The sequence below is a fragment of the Sminthopsis crassicaudata genome, chromosome 4 (assembly GCF_048593235.1).
Source record: "Sminthopsis crassicaudata isolate SCR6 chromosome 4, ASM4859323v1, whole genome shotgun sequence".
Classification (NCBI taxonomy): domain Eukaryota; kingdom Metazoa; phylum Chordata; class Mammalia; order Dasyuromorphia; family Dasyuridae; genus Sminthopsis; species Sminthopsis crassicaudata.
The window spans coordinates 75186048-75201701 of NC_133620.1; the positions used below are offsets into that span (position 1 = coordinate 75186048).

At 32.2% G+C, this 15654-nt stretch overlaps 1 protein-coding gene across 2 annotated transcripts in view; it reads left to right on the plus strand.

The window, feature by feature from the left end:
* Positions 1 to 15654, plus strand: part of HMCN1 (hemicentin 1) — a 478149-nt gene that overhangs the window by 272965 nt on the left and 189530 nt on the right. For both annotated transcript variants that reach the window (XM_074308592.1, XM_074308593.1), the window contains exons 22-29: positions 4380 to 4548; positions 6011 to 6138; positions 7249 to 7521; positions 9127 to 9222; positions 12017 to 12211; positions 12889 to 13019; positions 13131 to 13278; positions 13866 to 13992. In XM_074308592.1, coding sequence (XP_074164693.1) covers positions 4380 to 4548; positions 6011 to 6138; positions 7249 to 7521; positions 9127 to 9222; positions 12017 to 12211; positions 12889 to 13019; positions 13131 to 13278; positions 13866 to 13992 — 1267 coding nt within the window. The remainder of the gene's footprint in view (positions 1 to 4379; positions 4549 to 6010; positions 6139 to 7248; positions 7522 to 9126; positions 9223 to 12016; positions 12212 to 12888; positions 13020 to 13130; positions 13279 to 13865; positions 13993 to 15654) is intronic.

Below are 15654 nucleotides of genomic sequence, written 5' to 3' on the forward strand. Positions count from 1 at the left end.
TTACACATCATTTAAAGAAATTAATAAAAATAAAAAAATAGCTGATATTTCTATAGAACTTTAAGCTGCTTAGAGGAAGGTAGATGGAGCATTAGATAGAGCACTGGGTCTGGAGTCAAAAAGGCCTAAGGCCAAATTGAGTCTCTGACATTACTTCTGTGATTTTTGAGTAAGTCCTTTAACCTCTGTCTGCCTCAGTTTCCTTAGCTATAAAATGGATTTCCCAGAATTATGATGAGAATCATATGAAATTTGATAAGTACTTAACCATAATACCTACTCATAGTAGTTATTTAATACATGCTTGTTCCTTCTACTGCCTTTTAAGTTTTATAAGTAACTTTATATGTGCTATTTTATTTCATCCTCTAAACCCCAATAATAAAATGCTACAGGTGTTGCTATTCACAAATTCCTACTTTGATGCCTCATTTTGGTGAGGACATGATCCTGGATTCTCAAAGGCTGTGCCAGGTGAATGTAAGCCTTGGCACATGGTCTAACACCCTGGAAAAGCATTGAGTGTGGTATTGTACCAAGTTATGTGTCAAACTCTGAATAACTTTAAAAACTTGTGTTGATTATAGTTTAACTAAAAGGAATGATAATTTAATGATAGGTTAAAAAAATTCCAGAATCATTTTTCTGTATTCTTTTAGACAAGTATCTTAATATTACAATATTGTAATATTACAATACTACAATATTACAAACAATAAACAGGAAGGGCAACTAGGTGGCAGTGGATAGAGGACCAGGCCTGAAGTCAGGAGGACCTGAGTTTAAATCTGGCCTTAGACACTTAACACTTCCTAGATATGTGACTCTGGGCAAGTCACTTGACCCCATTGCCTCAGGGGAAAAAAACAAACCCTATTACAGGAAAAGATAAATTTTGCAACTAGAACAATATCCATCTGAGCTGGTTGAACAAATTTTGATACAAAAAGGGAAACTGATAGAAAATTTGTATGAATACAAATTATAAAAATTTATACAAATTTAACATGTATTTCGATTATTTTTTGACAAAACCAAGAATTCCCAAAAACTACATCAGTCCAAAAGCACTTGTGATTTTCTTGCCAAGCAGACAGATATTACTGCTATAGGAAACAATATTCTAAATATAAATTTATTTATAAAATCATATAAAGAAATATGATGAAAGATTATAAGCAGTTGCTCCATAAAACTGAGAAGCAGTTGAAGGAAGGAAAATAATTTTGTAAGCAAAGAAATAAAATCAAATTAAAGTCATTCAAAAAATGTCTAAGAAAGAGACTGGAAAGAAATAAACAAAATACAGTTTTGGGGGGGAAATCTGTTAGAATTTTTATAAAAATATTTGTACCTTCAAGGACTTTTGGGTTCATAGACCAGGATAGGGTTTTTAAAGAAATGGAAGAGTCATTAAAGAAAACAAAGATTGAAAACCAGCTTACTAAACTGAATATTTACAAAGGAATTTCAAAGGAATATTCACAAGGGGAAAAAATTTGTGACGACATTAAGATATTCCTCTTAAAGGTATTTGTACAAGGATAAAATAATGTAGATATTGAGTGTAAAGGGCTGAAACTCTGAGAAAGATATGCTTGAATCAGACAACCGCAAGCTTAAAGCTAATTACCTATTCAATATAAGACAGTGACTATTAGCATATGTTTGAATAAATGCCCCTTCTTACAGTTGATGCTGGCTCAATGTTTGATGTTAAGGTAATGGTAGGCAAGAGTTAGAGGGTAGGGTGACAGAGGCCAGAGACTCACTTGGCCACAGAATGAGGAGGAGAAAGGTAGAGATTCTGGACTCCAGAATTGAGTAGAGATCTTTGGTAAAACTCCTGGAAGTTTCCCTGCTTCTCCCCCTAAAGACCAAGGACTTTTACTTATCCTGATTCTGGCTGCTCCTGAGGCCTCCAGGAAGCTAGCCCAAACTTAATAATGGGGGGGATTTTATCACACCCCCCCAGAGAACATGATGATTACTTACTCATATGCCTATTTTTCCACTCACATAAAATGTCCAAAAGCATAATCTATACATGCTTTTAGGATAATCTTGATAAGGCTATCAGAAGGTGACAACTAAGCTTTTTGAAAGCAGTATTCGACAGTGGATGACATTTTACCATCACAAATCTTCCTGAAAGATATAGATAATGTAAAATTCCATTTCAACTACAATAAAGTATTTCTTCTGGATATCAAACTCTTAAAAAGTTCATTGAAATATTTAACAATAGGGATAGAACTGTTTGATTACCACCTGGTTTTTAGAAAAACAATAGTTGTTTTCACTAAATTGAGTATGTTCAGAGCATGGGAAGATGGATTTTATAGGACCTTCCCTGTTAAAAACCAATCTTGGGTTGTCATCAATACAACCACACCTAGTCTTTCCCCATTATTTTTTTGCACTCCCTCTCTGAATCTTTTATTCATCTTTACTTTTTCTTTCTAATCTCAAGGGACCTAGTAACCCATAGCTGCAGCTGCATGGTTGCCAAGGGGAAAGTCAGTCCTCCACCTGTATTCCTCTCCTTACCTATGCAGATTGCTTCATGGCTATGGCAGGCCCTCTTAGATAATGGAGCACTGAGTGACTTCAGTTTTGTTTTGGATGGAAGAGAATGTCACATAGATGAACAGGCAAAATTCATCCCAAATAATATGATTGTTTTCCCCAATCCAAACCTTTCTTCCCTATTTTTGTCAAGGACACCACTATCTTGATCATTCACATCTGTTCATGATCTTGATGTTATATTAGATTCACTATCACTCATCTGACGTATCTAAGTACATTTATTTTATTTCTATCTCTGAAATTTCTTTAACCTATCCCCCCTTCACTCCATTTGTGCAAATATCCACTACCAAGCATGAGACTTTTAAAGTCTCACAAACAACAGCTGATCTTTAGATTATAACTTCCTATTTGAACTCCATGTTGTTATTCTTTGTCCATGCGAATCCAGCCTCCACAGAGCCACAAAGGTGATTTTCCTAAACCATATGTCTTAATCCCCCCCATACTATACATACATGCACACACGCACACACATATCTGCATGCCTTCAATGAAGTGTAATGACTTTCTATTATCTTTAGGATAAAATATAAGCTTGTTATTTGGCATTTAAATCTCTTCAAAACCTTATTACTTCTTATCTTTTCAGTCTTCTTACACATTACACTATTCCCTTTACTACTGTCTAGACAAATTGGCTTTATTGCTTTTCTTTTACACTAATATAAAACACAAATAAGATATGCAAATATTAACAGGAAATTAAAGTATGAAACAATTCATTAAATAAAAATAATGTAAAGGAAAAGGATAGGATGTATATTGAAAGTTTTCTGCTGAATTGAAATCAGGTAATTTTTTGCTTGTTTTATATTGTTTATGGTAAATTACTATACATAAAGAAACATGACGTGCTAAAAATTATTCATTGATTGTTGTGATCTACTATTTAATTATTGGATTATGTATTTCTTAATTAAAAGGTATAATGAAATAAAGTCATCTGCTTAGCTACCTATGCTGATTAAATTAACTGGAGAATAAAATACTAACAAATGGTTATTATTTTAAAAATCCACTCTGTTTTCCAGGATATAGAGTGGGTTTTTTTTAAAACAAAATGAAGCATTTTAATCATAGTATTCTTACTAAAAGATTGGTCAAGAAACAGAAGATTATTTAGAGACCCAGGGACAGGCAAATGGTTGACTTGAATAGGCAGCAACACATTACTTAGAAGGAATTGCATAAGAAAGGCATTTGTAAAGCATGTCGATTAAAAATACATGATTGAAAAAAGAACAAATTCTAGACATATAGTAAAAGTAAGAAATTATCAGCATGCTGCATGGACTCCAGGCAGCAAACTAAGGAATAGACATGGATGAGAATTGCATAGCTTAGACAATATGGATAGGTTGCATCCATGCTGTGTATCATTGGATGGAGTAACCACATAAATTAAATTGATTCATTGATTGATTTTATTTTATTTCTATATTTATTTGTAAATTTATTATAATATTTAAATATGAAGAAAAAGAGACTTTAAAACATCAAAAACACTTGACAGTACTCATGTAGATAGAATGTAAACTCCCTGAGGGACTGTTTTTGTCTTTCTTTGTATCCCCACTTTTAGCCCAATGTGTATCATATAGTAAGAACATTGATTATAGTCAATGATCAAAAGTAGAATTCAAACCCAGATATCTCTTAAATTTGCAAAGCCCAATGTGCTTTCCATGTCTCTTCTCACCATATTTCTTGTAAGTGATATATGTTTTCTTTTGTTTAATTTTAAATGCATTTATTTCCCTAAGTAAACAAAATGTATATTTTAGTAAGACCCAGAGTGTCCGGGGATCAACAAGGACTAACACAGGATAAGCCCATAGAGATCTCAGTGACAGCAGGTGAAGATGTTACACTTCCATGTGAGGTGAAAAGCCTGCCTCCACCCACAATTACGTGGGCCAGAGAAACACAACTCATCTCCCCATTCTCTCCCAGGTAATAAAATTTGCTAAGAACTTTGTCCAGTGAAAAAATAATTTCTTAGATACTGCTTTTTTCTGACGTTCTATGTGCTTGAAAACAATTTTTAATTATTCACATTGTGTCATTCAGAGAATTAATTAGAAAATGTGATTTTATAGAAGACACCTACATTATTCTTTATTTAATTCAAGTTTAAGGATTATTAAATAATCTTAATATTCTCCCATACCTGTGTGTTTCATAAAGTTAACTCCTTTTATAATGGGGGCCTGACCAGTGGAGTTTCATTCTCAGAATATGCACAGCTTTCTTTACTTTCTGCCTAGCTGAATGGTTCTAGAGTCAATTGTATAAAATATCTACACATACTCCAGATCAGTGCTCACAGCTTTACAATTGCATGTCATTATACTTTTTCAGATGGAGTGTCTATCTCTTTCTACTTACAGCAGTATTTAGAATATACTGCATATGTACTGAGAATGTTCATATCCTTGCTAGGCCCCTGTTACATTGTTCTCTTTTTCATTGCAAATTATGAGGATTTTGTTATCTTAACAGCTGGAATGCAATTAGTTCAATATGAATAATATACAATACACTTATCCATTTCTAGAATTTTTTACTTAATAACTTTCTAGGTCATCTGTCATAAATTAAAAGATAGAAGTAATATATTAAAGCAGAAGTGTCAATATGGTCTCTGGGGGCCCAACTCCACTGTGTTGCCTAAACCACATTAAAATGCTATTAAGAAATATTTAACAAAATAAATAAGAATACAATAGAATATAAATAATGTTAAATTGTGATTAATGGTCCTCTTTCTACTTGAGTTTGATACCACTGGACTGAAAGATACCTGATTGTACTTTAATTATGACACATTTGTGTCATAATTAACATTGATCCTCATTTTAATACAGTCAACTATATACTCAAATGAATAGCAAATTTCTTTGCTTTACAGCTTGCAAATGTCAATCTCCTGAGGTTTCTTCAAGATTTAATTCAAATGCCTGAAGTCTTCTTTGGCCTCTCCAGGATTCCTCCTACCTTTCTCAAATTTTCCTGGATTCATTTAATGTCTAATTTTACTACTTCATTCTTTGTTTTGTATTATATTATCCATTTACTTGTTTTATTCTATTCTGTATAACTTGATCTCCTTGAGAGCAAGAAACAGTTTCATTTTAGTCTTTATATCCAGAACCAAGGACAGCGCCTTGCACAAGTAAGCTTTTAAGTGTGTATTAAATTCAACTGGAAAAAATCCAGGCAAAGGCAATGCTAGCAGACCAAAATTAAACAGATAATTGTTTTCCTTTCTGCTTTTTAAGCTATGAAGACAGCTTGTGAAAGAGAGGTTATTATTTCATTGTCATGTAAGTTGTAATTTCACAGGAGAGTATTAGGGAGGTTTGATTGTACTTACTCTTTTAAAGGCACTATATGTATGTTTCCTCTCTTACAGGCACATCTTCCTTTCTTCAGGATCAATGAAAATAACTGAAACACGTGTTTCAGATAGTGGAATGTATCTTTGTGTTGCCACAAATATTGCAGGGAATGTGACTCAGTCAGTTAAATTAAGTGTCCATGGTAAGTTTTGAGGCAAAATAAAGACAATGTGTCCTATGTGATAACTTTGTAAACTGGCAGTGATGATTTTGTGAACTGGTGACCATGAAAACTCATTAATCATCTTTTTTTATGTTATATCTAAAGCTTAGACTATATGTAAAAGCATTGCTAAAAAAATTTAAAAATCACAACAGCTTCTTGTACAGACCAGAAATATTCATTTGTTTTCCATAGAGTGATCAACTAATTTGTTTTAATTATTTTTCTTCTAAAAAGTGAATATTCCAAAATTTTTGAAGCTTAGATATTACCAAGTTTTGTACATTTTCCAGACTCACTGCTTGTACTATTCTTGAAATAAAGAAAAATAAGGAAGATATAAGTTAATTTAAGAATATTAATTTAAGCAATGATGGAATTTTAACACAAAACATTATTTTGGCTTTAAGTAAATAAGCATATAGAAAATTAGATTCCCCCCTTCTATTAAGGATTTATTAACTACTGCAACTACTTTTTAGATAGTCTTTCTTTTCCTCATTCTAATGCATTCTATATTGAACTGCCAGAAAAAAAATTCTCATCAATAGTTTTCATGAAATAATTCACTTTTCCAAAAATATACAATGGCTTTTTGTCATCTATTGTATGTAAATGGTATAAATTACTCAGTTTAACATTGAAGGGATTGTGTCAAATGCCTAATCAGTAATTCTGATTGACTCTCTAAAATCTTTCATTCCTTTCCACTATACTTTCTTTATTTTTGTTGTAATTACCTGTATGATTTTCTCTCTCCCCACTTGTTAATTGCTTGTTCCTGTTTACAATCAGCTAGCAAGTGCTATTTTTAAAATTTGGAATGATATCCTTTCCATTCCATGTATCTTACACCTTTTAAAATATGACTCCAGATACATAAATTCTTAAAAAAAATTTCTAATTAACCACATTTGACAAATTATTCACCTACTTTTAATTTATTTGAAATGTTAAATGGTTTGCAGAGTAATTCGTAAATGGTCCTTTTAAAAAATATTTTTCATACCACAGATTGGCAATTGGATATTGAACAAATTGCATAATATTACTTCGTTTGGAAATTTTATATTATTTGGTTGTTTCTAGTTCCTCCAAGGATACAACGTGGCCCTAGGCTTTTAAAGGTGCAAGTTGGTCAAAGAGTGGATATCCCCTGCAATGCCCAAGGATTACCTCTCCCTGCACTTACCTGGTTTAAAGATGGAAATTCCATGGTGATTGATGGAATGCATTATGCCAATAGTCGAGATGGAACACTAAGCATTGGCCAAGTACAACTTTCAGATTCTGGTGTATATAAATGTGTTGCTAGTAATATAGCTGGCAGTGATGAAGCAGAGATAACACTACAAGTTCAAGGTAATTTTATATTTATATAGAAAAAGATGGTGTTGGAGAAGACAACTCAAATGTATATAACTAATTTCCTTAAAATATTTTTGATTTTTTCCATGGATATAATGTTTATGTATAGTCCTATAGGCAGAATTAAAAGGAATCACTTCCATATGTAACTGGAACAGACAAAAATATTGTCGTGAATCTCTCTATATATTTATTATATTTTTGTCTTTGGAATTTAAATTATTGTGTGACAATCTCAACCAGATAAATTATTATTTGTCTCTTCCAATTACATATAGAAGTGATCACTTCCAACTCTGAACTTCATCTTTATATATGTAGCTGTAATTTATACAATTTTTATGTATATATGTATGTGCATTTTGTATGTATATTTCTATACATATATTGACCCTTTTCAGAAATTCAAGTCCAAAGTATAGAATATGAGAAATGAAATGTGTGTAAGGCTTTTTTATTGTTATTGAAAGGTATCTGATCAGACTTTCTAATTTTTTTTATGTTATAGATTACTGAGTAGTTTAGTATATAGTAGGAAGCATGCTGGAGTTGAAATCAGAAAATAAGTACCTTACAACTTATCTCTGACACTTACCAGTTGTGTGAAAATAGGCAAGCTATTGAATCTTTCAACATTAATTTCTTCATCTGTAATATTGGGGAAATAGTGCTTGTTGGTACATATTTCAGAAGTTTGTTTTGAGAATCAAATGAGATAATTCATGTAAAATGTTTTAAAAAATGTATTAAAGTCTAAACTTTCTCTTGTATAAAGATATAATAATAATAATAATAATAATAATAATAATAATAATAAAATAATTGGTTGCTTGGTCAATAATTGTTCTTAAAGAGGACCAAAATGACACCATTATGTTAGAGCTGAGTTAAAATGTGTTCAACTGTGGTTCATCAGACCAATTTGAGTTTGGAGTGTTCTGCCACAGGTCAAACACAAATAATTCCATGAACATTTGGGTTGCCTTTTCTAATTTTGTGCATCTCAAATTTCATTTAAGTGAATTCAGTTCGGCTTTGCTCATAGAGCACACATAGCACCTTCTCTGATGAGGGCATGCCATACTAGGCGATCCTATGCCAGTGTCTCCCATGTCAAACAATCAGTTCTAAAGTTCTTAAGAGAGACCTTGAGAGTGTCCTTGTTTCATTTTTTTGAACATCTTGTGAGTACTTGTCATGTGTGAGTTCTCTATAAAATCATCTTTTTGCCAAGATTATATTTAGCATTCAAACAATGTGTCTAATAATAGCATTTATATAGTGATTTAAAGTTTATAAGGCACTTTACAATTGCCTCATTTCCCCCAAAAAACAGTGGGAGAAAGTATTTTTATTATCTCCAATTTATAGATGAAGAAACTAAGGCAAGAAAATATTAAATATTTGCTGAGGATAACACAGCTAATAAGTGTTTGAGATGGAATTTGAACTCTGTTCTTCCTAATTCCGGTCCAGTGCTCTTTTTAATAGATTGTTAGGCATTTCTCCATCTTTGTATCCTTACATACCATCTCTCACAGTGATTCTAACTGATAAATATTTGTGGTATTAATACTTTCTCTTTTTTTTTTAAATTAGAGCCCCCAGTGGTAGAAGATCTGGATCCTCCTTATAATACTCCATTCCAAGAAAGATTGGTCAACCAACGCATTGCATTTCCATGTCCAGTAAAAGGTATGAAATTCTATGATAATTTATTATTAGGAGCTAATTTTAATAATTTATAGTTTTTAAGAGTTCTAATATTTAGGGTAAGCACTGTGTGGAACAATGAAGGAAGTCAAATGCTAACTTCTTTCAGCTTGTGGCCATTAGGCCACATACATAATAAATGCATCAGATTTTGCTGACATGTAAGTTTTCTACAAAAATTCTGATGTGAAGAATAAGAGAAACATGTTAATGATCAGAAGAATAATAATACAGAAAAATAAAAATCATAAAAAGTTAGATTTGGAATGGACCTTAGCAGTCATTAGCCAAATCTTCCATACCATGTATGAAAACATTTTTAAGAGATTAAAGAGATTGCTTTATAGGTCATATTTACCTTTTTTGACACATTGTTCTTTGTTTTTCTTTCTAGATTTACACTTATAAAAGCTAACCTTATCCATGAAAACCCTTTTGGTATTAGGAGATAGATACTGTGCCTTTTTATCCTGATTTCCTCATCAAACATTTAGGCTCAATTCCTTCAGATATTCTTCTCATAAAATAACATCAGTTCCCTTCACCATCCTGGTTGTTTTTCTATTTGGATATATCCAAACTTGTTCAACAATCTTCTTAAAATATGGCATTCTGAACTAAACACTGCATTTCAAGTATGAGTTGTCTAGTTATGGTTAAGACCATTGTCTCCTGGGACAGCTAGGTGGCGCAGTGGATAGAGCACCAGCCCTGAATTCAGGAGGACCTGAGTTCAAATTTGGTCTCAGACACTTAATACATCCTAGCTGTGTGACCCTGGGCAAGTCACTTAACCCCAGCCTCGGGGGGGGGGGGGAGACCATTGTCTCTTAATGTGGACATTTCTATTAATCACAGGGGCAACATCTAGGCTTTAGTTTCACTGCTACAGAGAACTGACAAGTGAAGAAACTTCAACTAGTGCAAGTGAAAAATTCTGTAACATATTCTTGGACAATTGGCCTTGAGTTCTAAAAGATTAAGTTATTGTCTCAGATTCACACAGAGTATGTCTTAGAAGTGAGACTGAACATAGACCTTTCAGACTTCAAGGCTGGTTCTTTACTTTACTACATCACTATGATTCTCACATAATTTCAAAGTTGGAAGAGACCTTGGAGACCATCTCATTCAATCAGTACAGGAAAAATTCCTCCTCTTTAATATTACCAACAAGAAGAAAACCAAATGATGGACAATCTGTTTCTTCTTTAAAATTCCATTTCACTTTAGAATCATTATATTAGAAAGGGGGGTTTCCTTATTGCAAGCCTATGAATTGTTTCTTTACAACTTTGATCTATGCTTCTAATTCTATCACAAAATAACCAAACAGAGCTGATCAAATCCTCCTTTTTAGATGAATAGCTTTATAATATATAAAGATTGCTATGTTACCCTTATTTTCTTTTCTCTTCCATTTTAAAATACCTATTTTCTTTGACTGGTATCCATGTGGTATTCTGGGCCAAACTTCATTTATGTAAGTCCAGTGATTCATGGTAGAAAATAAGAAGTAATAATATACAAAACAAAAAAGTACAATACACATGACAAGTAATATCAAAGGATAAAAAAGGAAACACATATATTGCCATTATGAGATCTACTAACAAAACTTTTAAGGTTTAAAAGATTTTAAGGTTTTATCTAAGGATAAAAATTCAGAGAATTCACTCTATCTCTACATTTGTTACACTGGTCAATGTTACTGAGGGTAGTAAAAATTCTCCTAAATTTCTTCCAAAATCTCTGGTACCAACTTTCTATAGACTAGATAGACCTCAGACAGCAACAGCGCCAAATCAGTAATGATTTTGAGAATCTACCCAACTACTTAAAAAGAAATGAGTCTACTCTGTGTAAATTGGATGACACTTTTACTACATATAGCATGATCCATAAGACCCTTGACCATCCTAGTGGCCTGGATACTTTCCAGTCTATCAATGTCATTACAAAAATATGACAGTTTAAAGTTATTTGATTTAAGAGTAGCTGCTTATTTGATAATATAAAATAGATTGTAGTTATTTTTCTACAAAAAGATCTTTCCTACATCTTGAAATATCTTCAGACCAGAGTTGATGTCCGTCAATAACCAGAGTTCATCTTTCTTGGCTATCTTGAAATTTTTTCTATCATATTTCAATCATGTCTGATTCTTCATTATTTCAGTTGGGGCTTTCTTGGCAGAGATACTTTGTCATTTCCTTTTCTAGCTTATTTTACAGATGAGGAAAAAGAGGCAAACCAATTTTACATTTTGCTAATCCATATCTTCCATCTGCTGGGACAATGTGTGGTATACTCACATAGCAATATAATTTATGTATCCTTCTAATGTATAAATATACTATATTCTTTTCTCCCTCAGACTTGTAAATAAAGGAAAATGTGTGTTTTCATATCTGCATGTGAATTTTTTTACACATAGTGATACTTACTTACTTTTAGATATGTTTCTTTGAAATGACAAAATTAATCCTCTACAACATATAAACTTTTTTACTTAATTCTTTATGATTATCTCAAGAAAGATAACTTATCTTCAAATTTAAATGTAGCCTATGTGTCTCAGAAAGCATTCTAGGAATTAATATTTTAATAAGACTTTAGAATAGTCAAATCACAAATACCTTGACAATAGTCTAATGTTATATATTTAATTTATAATTACCAACAATTTTCTCTCTTCTTGACATAATTACAATTATTTTCTTAAAAACTTTTTATACTCTACAAAAAATCTTATATTCTTTCTTTTTCTCCTTAGGTACCCCCAAACCAACAATCAAATGGCTACATAATGGCAGAGAGCTGACTGGCAGAGAACCAGGCCTTTCGATTTTGGATGATGGAGCACTGTTGGTTATTGCTTCTGTTACACCATATGATAATGGGGAGTACATCTGTGTGGCAACCAATGAAGCTGGAACTACAGAAAGAAAATATAATTTAAAAGTTCATGGTAAAAATGGCATAAAATACAAAAATCCTATCCCTTAAAGTTGTCTTTCTTCAAGTACTTACTTAAAGTTTTTATTCATTCCATCATTCAGAATCCTTTCTAAGCAGTTGTAGGGATAAGCCCCTTGAATGTTTTCAGCCAAAACTTATGAATATCACTTTGTTCAAATAGAAATGATTTAATGAACCAATTTTTACACTTAAGTTATAACTATTAATTTCATTTTAAAGAGATCAAATGATTAAGTAAATAAATCAAATGAAAATTAAATAACTGTCAAAATTAATTGATAATAAAAACAGAAATGTAATATAGAACAGAAAACTAGACAATTTAAAGAAATTTTAAAGAATTCTGATATCTTTGATTTGCTCTGGTTGGACAGACAATTGGAGTTAAGTGACTTGCCCAGGGTCACATAGCTAGTAAGTGTGAAGTTTCTGAGATCAGATTTGAATTCAGGTCCTCATGACTTCTGCTATTCTATCCACTGCACCATCAAGTTAATCCAAATGCTTTAATTATATGTTCTGCCCTTCCATGATGGGAGCCTTCATAGCATTCACCTTGAATTTCTTATTAGTTCAATATTTAGGAGAAAAAAAAGGAATTGTTCATGTTTTAGAAATTGACTTTTTCTATAAAAATTTTAAAGTAAAGCTTCTCTTTTTTTGTAGTTCCTCCTGAAATCAAAGATAAAGAACAAGTGACAAATGTATCTGTTGTGCTAAACCAGGCCACAAATCTCTTTTGTGAAGTCTCAGGCAACCCGTCTCCTATCATCATGTGGTACAAAGATGATGTCCAGGTAGGACCACATCCAAAAAATATTTATGTTCCAATGAAGTTATAATTTGATTTTGACCTCTGAATGTCTATGAAGTATACAAGTAACACTCATTTTTTGTGAACACTGAAGGTGACTGAAAGTAGCACCGTCCAGATAACACATAATGGGAAGATGCTACAGCTCTTCAAAGCTTCTCCGGAGGATGCTGGGCACTACACCTGTAGAGCAATTAATATTGCTGGAAATTCTGAGAAGGATTTCAACATTTCTGTACTCAGTAAGCAGAACACTCTTAAAACATTGGTACCACATTATATCATATGTAAACTAACTACATTAGAATGGATCAGTGATGGAGAAAGAATAGAGAGGACAAAATGCTCTTAAACTACAGTTTCTTTTTCTTCATTGTTTGGGAATAAATTGGAATTGATAGTTAAAGTTAAAGCTATTCTAATTCTTTACACAGTAGCATCTTGATATTGTTGCCATTACTCTATATATGAACTATTGAAACACTTTTAATAAATTCTTAAAAATTATCCATCGTTGCCTCCCTTCAGACACACAAAAACTGTGTCCAGTTAGATATGCATGAGATTGACTGGAAAGAATGAAACTTTTTTGCCACAGACTGCACATGTGCAATCACTGATTTAAAAACAAAGGTATTAGCCCAGGAAGTATAAATCACTGTTACAAATCTGTCATGAGATTTTTCCAGTTTCTCATTTTAAATTTTAGCTCTTCTGCTGTTCTTTTTTCTGCATTCTGAACTTTAAAAACTTGTTTAACTGATGAAGGAACATTTATTTTCCCATGTGTTAATTCATGGATTCTCATGGTAAAATTTCTTTGTTCAAGTTCCACCCACCATAATAGGTGCCAATTTCCCAAGTGAAGTCTCAGTTATCCTCAACCATGACACAAGCCTGGAGTGTCAGGTCAAAGGCACTCCTTTTCCTGCTATTCAGTGGTTCAAAGATGGAAAGTAAGTACTTATTTTTTTATCTGGAGCAATGCCTCTACTGATAGAATATAATTATATGAAGGATAACTAATAATATAAGCTTTTACTATGTGTCAGAAATTGTACTAAGTGCTTTACAATTATCTTACTAGATTCTCACAAGAACCCTATGAGCTAGATGCTAGTATTATCACCCCCCCTTTTACAGGTAAGAGAATTGAGGCAGTCAAAGATTGCATGACTTGTCCAGGATCACACAACCATATTTTAATGCAGGTCTTTTTGACTCTAGACCTAGCTCCCTATGCATTGTGCCCCTTAGCTATCTTTATGAAGGACATAATGTAAAGAAACACAATAGACTTCCTCCCTTCATTTATTGCCTTGATATATTTTAAACATGATTAACAAATGCTTCTGGAAAGCAATGTAGTATGTTTCATGCTTAAGTTTTATAAAATACATTGTAAATGTTGTTAGTAGATTTTAAAAAAATAAATAATCCCATCACTTTGACCTTTCTGAATTTTAACTTAGAAAAGTTGAAGTTAGTTCAATAGAATTCTTAATTATAGAGTGAAGTGAAGTCAAACCTTAATTCTCTAATTAGATAGATACTAATGATAGGTCATGAAGAATTTATCATTTGATTAAAGATACAGATATCTTTATTCACATATAAGCACATCAAGTTCTCAGAATTTTCTTTTGACAACCATCCTGAAGTTTGACCATAATTGTGGTCATTATGAATGACCATAACATTCATAGTAATATTAGAATGAACACTCCAGTTTTTTCTATAAGAGGAAAAAAAGTACCATCTTATGGCCAATGCAGAACTTATGGGTAGTTGCTCCAGAACTCAAGAGGAGATATGGTTTTTCACAAGATTCAAATGATCACATTGATCCAAATAAATAGAGTCCTGATGAATAAAAGTTAAGTTATATAGGCTTTACTTTCTCTATTGTTAGTCAAAAAGCTTTTCTGAACCATGTATTATGTGCCTGATAAAGATTCAAAGAAAAAAATTGGTCAGTCCCTGCCATCAAGATACTTTAACCAAATAATGCACTGAGATAAAATGCAAAGTAACTAAGTTCTTTAATTTTTAAAGTAATTCTATCTCCAAACACCTATCACTTTTAAAAGATGGTAGATAAGAGACAGTTTTAAATTTTGAAAATGTGAAATTTTTCATGTTTTCTCTTGCTCTGCTGCTAGAGCCATAGAATTTTAAAAGCATATGGGAACAAATGGTTTATTGTTTAAAACATATTTCATTCTATTGAATTCTAAGAAAATTATACCATTCAGAGGAATTACCTTCTTTTCTAGTCTGTCTCTAATTGGAAACCCAGTAAATGCATCATATGGTTAAGTAAGGCAGCCTGACACTACAGAAAGAGAACTGACCCTGAAGTCAGGAAAACCATTGTACAAATTGGTCCTCTGACATAAGAGCTGACTTAAAAATATGCTTTCTTAGAGAAAATTTCTTATAATAAATAAAGTTATAGATCTATTCTTCCCCCCACCAAAAAATTAGCAGCTCACCAGAGCAAGACTTGTGTTGAAGAGAAAAGGATTCTGATTTCTTTTATTAAACCTTTCATATGTCTTCTTAATTTACTATTCACTATTTTGCTAATTTAATAATCTGAGAATAGTTTGGAACTA